This window comes from Dermacentor silvarum, chromosome 4 (genome assembly GCF_013339745.2).
Source record: "Dermacentor silvarum isolate Dsil-2018 chromosome 4, BIME_Dsil_1.4, whole genome shotgun sequence".
NCBI lineage: Eukaryota > Metazoa > Arthropoda > Arachnida > Ixodida > Ixodidae > Dermacentor > Dermacentor silvarum.
Window position 1 is genome coordinate 78436019 of NC_051157.2, and position 10190 is coordinate 78446208.

General features: G+C 47.9%; 1 protein-coding gene across 1 annotated transcript; it reads left to right on the forward strand.

Annotated features, from left to right (window-relative positions):
• The first annotated feature begins 4404 nt into the window (after positions 1-4404).
• LOC125944721 (translation initiation factor IF-2-like) lies at positions 4405-6461 on the forward strand. The gene is made up of 3 exons (XM_049665780.1): positions 4405-4764; positions 5390-5467; positions 5529-6461. The coding sequence occupies exons 1-3, from the start codon at positions 4695-4697 to the stop codon at positions 6254-6256; spliced, it is 876 nt and encodes a 291-aa protein (XP_049521737.1). The 5' UTR covers positions 4405-4694; the 3' UTR covers positions 6257-6461.
• Positions 6462-10190: the final 3729 nt, after the last annotated feature.

Below are 10190 nucleotides of genomic sequence, written 5' to 3' on the forward strand. Positions count from 1 at the left end.
ATAAATGTTTAGATCGGGCTCGGGCGGGCCGCCCAACGTAAAAACGGGCCCGGGCCGGGCCCGGGCTGAAAAAATCGGCCCGTGCATAGCTCTATTATGAATAAAAATACCTAGAGCTTATAACCTCTACCTAACTGTTTACTGCACGTTATTCCTACAACCGTTCTCTAGAAATAATGAATGCTTCGCAATATGTAGGCGTCAACTAGAGTGGAGAGTGCCAATTTTTTTTGGAAGTTGTGTAGGTACGTCCTGTGTGCAGATGTAATTTACTACATCTAGTTTGTGAATGTGAAATCCAGAGAATAAGTATGATGTTGGAAAAACAAAAAGAAGACTGCGCCGGCGTGAAACCGGTTGCGCACCTAAAGTCTCAAACTGTATACACAGGGACCCACTTCCCACTGCTTTACATTCATAAGATTTATTTGTTATCCTTCATTAGAATACGGCGCGCGGAAATATTATGGAAAGAAAAGTAGATACAGCGTTTACTTAGAATTTTATGGCGATAACAATTATATGGACACACAAGATTTCTGCCGTCGTCGTGAGGTTCCGTATAAAGTCCAAGGGCGATGAAACTGTCACCGCGCGCCGTATGCTGTATGTGCGATTGAAAGCGCTCGCGGGGCGTGCACTTTCACTGAAAGCTAACGCACGGCTTAGAGCAAACGCGACTTCTTCCTTCGCGCGAAAGTGCCGTGGGGGGATTCGAGGTAGGGAGGGGGGTGAAGCTGCGCTGCGGCGCCAAATGCGTATCTTGCGACCGGGCGCAAGGCGAACTGGCGACTCAATCTCCCACGCGAAAGGAAGAAAGCGGGAAGGATGCGCGGGAGGGAGGGTGTGTGGCTTCTACTCTGCCAACTGCGCCCCGTATCTTGAAAGCGATCTCCACACGGCTCTTACCTTTGTATGCGCTGTGCTTTCGCCGCTCAGTTCCCGTCGAAGCGATAAACCGCACGAACCCTTGCTCGCTGCTGCGGGCGCGCTTGGTCACGCCAGCGTTAAGGGCCCCGTGTCGCAGAAAATCCGGCGTTGCCGCCGGCGTGGATGTCGGCGTCCATGGCGGAGAAAAACATCCCCAACCACCACGACCCCCGACCGCGCAGGCCTTCCGAGTGGCGCAAGGTGCTAGTGAACAAAAATTAAATTTCTCACAGTTCAATCCACCAGAAAAATGATAAAGTACAACTTAACCACAACCTACAGACATAGTGGCGTCGGATTGTAGTTTAAATGTACGAGAAAACATAATTCTGTTATGAGCAAACTCAAACACAAACCCCTTTTCGAGCATTTCTACCATACCAACAGCGGCACGCTCGGATAGGTTAGTTGCGAAATTCATATCCAAATGGCGCTGGCACATTCGGCAGGTCAAATTGGGACTCCACCTGCCTAATGCGTTTTGGACACTTGCGCGCGTCGGGGCAATAGCTAACAAAAAAATGTCACAGTTTCGCCCTAAGGGCGAAGCAATGAATGCGATAGCAACACAGCAATGTCATACGAAGTAAGGTGAGCGGCCTTTGGTAGAATATGAATTGTAGTAAACATGAGCTGATTAAGTAAGCAGGTGTGCTGCGGCGTAAGTAGATCGACATGAAGAGAGACTCGATGACCACGAGAAGGCGCGTGTGAAACGGTGGTGTTGATGAGAAGCGCTTACCGTGGGCAGCGCGTGCGAAGGGACACACCTGTAGTGCTGCACTGCCGATCTGGGCAGCATTGCATGTGTAGCGTGCGTTGGAAAATGTGGCCCGACATTACTAACGGAATGAACAAGCGTGGTGTGAGCGCGCACAAACAAACATGAATAGATCACACTGAATAACTGCAGCCAACGGCTGTCAAAACGCTGGCAGCGGGCGAAGGTACGTGTGGTCTATCGCTTCAACGGAAACTGAGCGGTGAATGCACGGCGCATAAAGGTCAGATCCGTGTGGAGATAAGAGACGGTGCGGTCGAACGAACGACGAGCGCGGTTGTTGGCAGCGTAGAAGTGCGCCCCCCCCCCCCCGCTCCCTCCGGCGCTGGCTTCCCGCTTCCTTGCTTGCACGTGGGAGAGATAAGAGACTGTGCGGACGAGCGACAAGCGCGGTTGTTGGCAGAAAAGTGCCCCCCCCCCCCCCCCCCCTGCTCCCTCCGGCTCTGGCTTTCCGCTTCATTGCTTGCGCGTGGGAGATTGAGTGCGTTCGCTCTCCGTGATAGCGCGCGTCCCCGCACGCTTCCGCTGGGGCATATGGCGCGCGGCGAAGATTTTATCTATACGGAACCTCACGGCGACGGTGACGGCGACGGCGACGCCGTAGGCAGAAATCCGGTTGAAGTGTCCATATAATTGCTATCGCAATAAAAGAAACGCTTAACCTTGCATTAGGCCGCGCAACGCAAGCTTGAAACAGCGAAGCTGGGCGATCGTAGCCCAGCATTTTCCGGCAATGCGCCCCAACTTTTCATCCTATTACTCATGATGATGATAATTTCTTTTCGCGCGTCTTACGGCCGTCACTGCGCATTACATAGCGCAGCTTGCAACACCGACACCGCGTTTCAGGCGACCTGCTCCGTGAATGCGTCTCTCGCGCTGTCATAGCGCGCAAAACCTGTTCACCTCGCATAGCACGAGCGTACGAACGAGCCAGCTGTGGACTAAGATGACGACGCTCGAACGCGATCATGTGGTTCACATAAATGCATGCTCTGCAGGCATGGCTGTATAGCCTAATAAAATTCTCCGGAGATTCCATCAGGACCTGTTGTTTTGGAAAGTGGTAACTGATCAATGGCAAGTTCTATTTCTTGTTGGGTAAAAGTTCCACTAATAACAGAACCATCATCCTCTGAGAGAGGGTTAACTAAGGAGACGAAATGTGTCGGAACATCAGGATTTGTCGTGTGAGCTGAGCTGAACAGCGTTGTATAACATTTTTGAAATTCTTTGATAATGTCTTCCGTTTTTGCCACAAGCACGCCATTAGAAATTTTATAAAGCCTTTAAATTTATGTTAAGCCCTGTCTTGCTTAATATATTTACTGCTAGTTATGATGAAGATTGCCTACCACAATCATTTAGCAAAAGTCATATTGTTACGAAGGTGTGGGTTTATTTACAGGTGATGATAGATGAGAGCACATGAAGGGAGCAGCCGAAGGCGAAAACCAATCCGGTACGATCAACCGCCCAGTTCAAGCGCGCGCCCCACGCCACCTCTTTTTCTTCTTCTATCCTTCGCGCATTGCCGCTACAATATTATCCTAATCCCTAAAAGTAGTGAGAAAGAAAAATTGCTGTTTGTAGAATGCTATAGACCCACTACACTGACGAATGCAGACTACAAAATTTATGCAAAAGTCTCATCTAATCGACTCCAGTATGCAATGGCATTACTTATTGGACCTCACCAGACTTGCGGATTAAAAGGCCGTTCCATACAAACAAACTTGCATCTAGTCCCAACAGCTCTTCAGTACTGCTCGTCCCACTGTGATCAGTTTGCATTGCTTCAGATCAATTTAGCAAAACCATTTGACCGAGTGAACAACGCGTTCCCTTTCAAACATTTAGAACACGTCAATGTTGGCTGCGTTGTTTACAACGGTGTTCGCATGTACTACACTAATTGTTCTAACAATATAATTGTTAATGGAAATCTATCTGAGCCGGTGTCTATCATTTTCTCTGTAAAACAGGGCTGTCTGTTATCACAACTTCTATTTGCCCTTTATTTAGAGCCATTGTGTATAAGCATTCCAAAATGCACTGACGTTCATGACTTTAATATTTTGGGCAATGAACTCAACGCAATGGCTTACGCAGATGATCTTGCTTTTTTCTGCTCAGACAAACCGAGCATTGACACGGTGCTATCATTGACTGAAAAATTTGGTATGGCTTCTAGTGCCCAGATAAATTGGTCACAAAGCTCCGGTCTTTCGTTTGGTTTATGGGGATGTACACCGACTCAATATGCTGGTACAGAATGGACCACCGTGCCACCTAAATACATTGGTGTACCTTTTGATGCATATAAGCTTAGTGCACATTTCTTGCGGGAACGTGTACCGGCACTTCAACGCCATGCGGATACCTTTACGCCACACCGCCTTTCTATATATCGTAGGGCGGCGGCTTGTAACCTGTTCCTGGCTACAAAAATATTTTATGTACTGCAGATACTCCATCGTGCCCGCACTTATATTCAACGATTTCATAGAATATTTGCTACTTTGGTGCGGTCCGCTAGCTTTGATCCTATGAGACGAGATAATATCTTTAGACCCGTATGTGCTGGCGGACATGGCCTAGTGCAAATATATGTGCGAGAAATTGTTTGGCGTTTCTTCTTTTTTCGAGACACTTCGCACCCAATACTACAATCATTCATACAAGTGAACTTATGGTGAATTCCAATGGCAGATTCGGAGTGGCCGACGAACTCTGCGCCGGAGCACTCCACTCCGGCGGAGGGTAACCGAAGGAAATCTGCCAATGGAACACAGGCGCTCCCTTCGGAGCAAATGGTAGGGGGCGCTAGCGCACATCCGCTTCCGGAAGCGCCCAGCATTCCTTGCGTTTCGCGCTGTTTTCCCCAACCTGTTCGGCATGAACTCGCGCGCGAGGTGTACGTGAAAAGAAGTTCCGTTTTGAATTTTTGCTTCCTTTTTGAATTTTTGCTTCCTGTGTTCCGATGGAAGTCACACCGCGTGCAAGTGTCCTCCTCTTGTCGATGGTGAACCGGGCACGTACCGACGCGGAAGGTGAGTGGATTTGGCTATCGTTAAAAACGTTCCGTACACGTGGCCTGCTGTGCACGGGCTGACGCAATGTTTCTCATTGCTTTTTGCCACAGTGTGTGTGAAGTTTGTGGAACGGCAGCACGGATGCGTCTTATGTTACATTTAAGCCCCTTTTACGTCGTTTGTTGAATAACAGCTAGAAACATGATCTAACGCCATAACTTAAGTTTTATTTTCTTTCCTTGGATGTGTACCCTGTAATTCCCTGGTAACAATACTCTTGCGCAAGCCATTTTGTTATTTTATTTGCAGGTGCCTGCAAAAACAGCCGATGCAATAATGAATATTCATGAGCCGGTTACCTTGCTTGATATCCCAGTGAAAAATAGAGTTTGTTAAAAAAAGGATGCTGTATTCTTTGTCGTTTACGTTCGATCAAATTCGTTCACGTTCTTCAGGTTCCTACTAAACTGCTTAATTATTAACACTAAAAAGAAGAGTGGCGTTAGTGCGGTGAATTCGCAGTTTCTCGGCACGGAAGCCGTTTTGCGATTGCAGCCGTCACGGTGTCGTCTCTCCTGCCGCGGTGGCTCAGCGCTGTACAGCCAAGCCCTCATTCTCATCCATTTTCAATGTCAATTTTCAGTCTCAGATCCTGGAAGCAGTGTGGACGATCTACAGCAGCATGGAGCCACGGGACCAAGCCAGAGGACCAGCCGCCGCAGTAAGCCCATTTACCGCTAATTTTCATATGACGTATCTAATTGTGGTTTTAACTTTTTCAGGTGCAGCTTGCGAATGGACGGAGGGCGAAACGAAATTGATGCTTGATTATTATGAGCAATATTTCCCCCAGGTGGGACCCATGAAGAAATTTAGAAATAAAAAGAAAATGTTTGGCCGCATCGCGGAAAGCCTCAATAAAACAATGGGCATAACGAGGACCGGAGAACAATGCTGCAGTCGCTTTAAGACTGTAATTAGGCGCAAAACGTCTGCAACTACCCAAAATAAGAAGTCGGGAAATTCACCCAGCGATGTGCCATACGACGAGGAGCTGGCCAAGATAGCTGCTCTAGACGACAGCGTTGAACCAGAGGAGTTGCGAGATGGCTACGGCGTTGTGTCTAGAAGAGATACTGGGAGTGTGTCCAGCAAAAAAGGTAGTTATAGTTCGTCAGAGGAGGCGGAGGAGACGCCGGAATTTGAAGAATCTCAAAGCTCGCAGAGTACTCAGAGTAGTTCATCGACAGGGCAGACAAACACCGCTGAAAGACAAAAAACCAGGTCCCCGCGTGTTTCCACATCAAGACTGCAAGATATGAAATTTTTTCTTGAAGAAATGAAGGAGCTGCATGCGCAGAAGGAAGCACAGAGAGCAGCACGACACGAGGAAAGAAAAAAGCAGAAAGAAGAAAGCCGGGAAGAGAAGGCGAGACAGCACAAGGAGAAAATGGCAATGCTGAGCCGTCTCCTTGGAATAACTGCGACGAGTGAAAGAGAAAATAAATAAACTGATTTTATTAAGCATTTGTTTGTTCACTTCCATATAAACTTGCGAGTTTCACACGTAATGCGGTATATACATTCATACACAGTACTTGCACAGCCATATAGATATAGAAAAATAAAAACGAAAGTAACGAGGGTGGAAATGAATATCAAAAGAAGCGATCAGATTGTACACACGAATGAAATCAGCAAGGCTAGTTTTTTTTTTTTTTTCACAGGACAAGTGCCTATATCAATGAAGCACTGCAGCTATGCTGCTGGAACTGGCATGCCATGAAAGCAGCAAAAGTCTCTTGTGGATTTTTTTATTGTCGCCCAAACATTTTCGCTAACACTTTATCTCGCTTCAATTCTCCGAGCTTACGCAGCGCTGAGTACTGCAGAACGACGTCGTCGACAAAACTCGCAACTTTCGCTTTCTTCTCCGGCGGCCGAAACATGACGTCGAAAACCTTTTCGTATATTCTAGCTTCTTCATCGCTTGAGTCTTCACTGGTCGATTCGGAACTAGAGCTAGAATCGTCGCTCTCCGCAAGCAGTAAAAGCGCGAGCTGACGCTGCGATGCACCACTCATGATTGCTTCCGAGCTGCGACAGGGCACGCCCGGGCTTGCCCGCGCAGCGCGAAGCGTTGGTCACGCGGTGCGCCACGTTCTGCGCACGCGCCGGGCGCTTGCGACTTCCGGTCGAATCCGCCGCGTTTCGCGGAGTAAAGAGAGCTGCTCCGTGGAGTGGATTTCGCGGCGGAGCTGCTCCAGATCTGCCAATGAAACATAGAGGGAGCACTCTCAATCTGCCAATGGAACAGACTTGCTCCGCGTGGAGCAGAAAAACTGCTACCGGAAGTGCTCCAAATCTGCCAATGGAATTCACCACAAGTCGATGCCGCGCGCCGTATGCGCGAGCGAATGCGCGCGGGGGACGCGTGCTATCACGGAGGGCGAACTCCCCCGCGCACTATCACGGAGAGCGAACGCACGGCGGAAAGCAAACGCGACCGTCGCGCGAAAGGCCGTGGGGGTATTGGAGGGAGGGAGGCGGGGCGGCGCTGTGCACCGGCACCAAAGGCGCATCTTGCTACTCAATCTCCCACGCGAAAGCAACAAAGCTGGTAGGCAGCGCGGGAAAGTGAGGGGGGGAGAGGGGGGCAGCTTCTCATCCGCCAACAACTTCTCCTCTGCACAACTTGCCCTGCGTTGGCGGTCGCCCGCACCGTCTCTTATCTCCACACGGCTATGACCTTTGTATGCGCTGTGCATTCGCCGCTCAGTTTCCGTTGAAGCGATAGACCACGCGAGCCTTCGCCCGCTGCGGCGTTTTGACAGTCGTCTGCGGTCATTCAGTGCGATCTATTCATGTTTGCTTCTGCGCGCTGACACCACGATTGTTAATTCAGTTATTAAGCGAATGTGTCCAAGTTTATGCAGCCGATAAAACCACTATCCCTTATCCGAATAGCTCTCTACTAATTTGCTATCGCAATCGATGCTTCGCCTTTCGGGCGAAACTGCGACATTTTTTTCGCAGATAGTATTTTTCTCGCGCATACATGATGCAATAAATACCATGTAAGAAAAAAGTGGCTGTATAGCCTAGTGGTTACGACGCTCGCCTTGGGACCGGGGGCACGCGGGTTCGAATCGCGTTTCCGCCTCGGCAAGAAAGTTTCTTTACTTCCTTGGTAGTTTCTTGCCACGCACCACAAATTACGGCTGCCTTGAACAATCGCTGTTAAAAAAAAAGGAGGTACTAGGGCCTTCACATTTTAATATAAGACGAGTTATATTGCCCCTGGAAAAAGGTCTTCCCAGCAATGCATTTTTGTTCACAAGTGAAGCCAACTTTAAGGGGATCTGTGCAAGCATGGTCGTTGTAAGCTGGCTTTCCCACGTTATACGTTGCAGTGAAGCCTACTCAAAGAAAAATGTGGTGCGAACGGGGCCCGATAACGCTATCGCGTTCCACTCTTAAAGGCGAAGCTTAAGCGTCCTCCAATTTTTGACAGTGGTTGCCATTGAACTAGCCACTGCAGCGTGGAGATTATAGGTGTTTGCCACTTCGAACGTCCTTAGTTCTCAAAAATAAGTAATTTCTTTATATTAAAATGCATTTGGTGGTCTGTAGCGTTTTCTTACTTCAAAAACCTCCGATCTCTAAAAATAACCAGCGTCTGCGCATGAAACAGGTCAAAGGAGAAGAGCAGCTACAGAAAAAAAAATTATGGCAGACCTTATATCACGATTACTGTCCATATTAATGCAAATAGCAATGTGGCGACAGATTATATTCTTCAAGTAAAGTTAACTTAAGACTTGCAGTGGTAATTATGAGACTTTGTTGCTTTATGAGACATACTCCGATGTCGTCCCACTTTTCTACGGCACTCGCATGTCAAGGTGGCCCATGAGCATGGAGGCATAAAGGCGATTGTATGACGCCGATGTATTGACGATGGAATGACGAAGAAGGAATGATATTGATCGAACGACCTCAACAGGAGGCCCAGTCATCATCACCATCATCATCAGTCTATTGTGATGTCCACTGCAAGACGAAGGCCTCTCTCTGCGACTTGCAATTACCCCTGTCTTGCGCTAGCTGATTGCAACTTGCGCCTGCAAATTTCCTAACTTAATCACTCCTAGTTTTCTGCCGTTCTCGACTGCGCTTCCCTTCTCTCGGTACTCATTCTGTAACTCTAATGGTCCACCAGTTATCCATCCTACGCATTACATGGACTGCCCCGATCCGTTTCTTTTCTCTTAATGTCCATTAGAATATCGGCTATCCCAGTTTGCTCTCTGATACACTCCGCTCTCATCCTGTCTCTTAACGTTAGGCCTAACATTATTCGGACCATCGCTCTATGTGCGATCCTTAACTTTTTCTCGAGCTTCTATGTTAACCTTCAAGTTTCTGCCCCATATGTTAGCACCGGCTGAATGCACTTATTGTAGACGTTTCTTATTAATGACAGTGGTAAGCTCCCAGTCAGGATTTGGCAATGCCTGCCGTATGCACTTCAACCCAATTTTATTCTTCTGTAAATTTTCTTCACATGATGAGGGTGCACTGTAATTAATTGACCTAGATAAACGTACTCCTCTGCAGACTCTAAAGGCTGACTAGCGATCCTGAATTCTTGTCCCTTGCCAGGCAATTGAACATTATCTTTGTCTTCTGTATGTTAATCTTCAACCCCACTCTTACACTTTGTCGGTTAAGGTCCTCAATCATTTGTTGTAAGTAAGGCACAGAACATTACCTCAAACGGATGAAATAGAAGCATTGCTTGAGGGTGTAAGCTAAACATCATACTCACGCACATCTGCCGGCCCTGCGCAAAGAAGCAAGCCTGCAGAAGCTAAATGATCCCTAGTACCCCCCCCCCCCCCACCCCTGCCACCCCACCGTAGTAGGTAGTACTTTTGCTCGATCGCATGAACGAATCATGTGAGGGGCTTTCTGGTGCAAGGCTTAGCATTAGAGGGAAATGAAATGAAAATGGCATAGTCCAGTAGCATTCGTAATAAAAATAGCAAGAGGGAGCACTGAACAACAGGCTGCAAGAAATTAGGCAACAATACGAATGTTAATACCAGCCAGCAGATATGCATGGCTGCACAGTGAGCTCAATAGGATCTTTCTGTCCGCAAAAATCGGCTTCTTTTTCACCCCGTACTCAGACTTGACTTTTCCATTTGCTTCAACCTCCGACTCTGCAACGCGTAAGACCAAATAAATTATAAAGTTCAAATGCGCAACGCTTTTCGGATGACCGGCAGATAGAATCAAGCTGGGATAGTGTAAGCTATTGCATCAGTACACGTTATAGTTTCTCTCAGCATAAAAGTTCCAAGGGTCAAGGGATCAAATATACAGCTTCAACAACGCAACTGCAATGAGGGCACACGATGGGTCATGTGCCTTTGGTG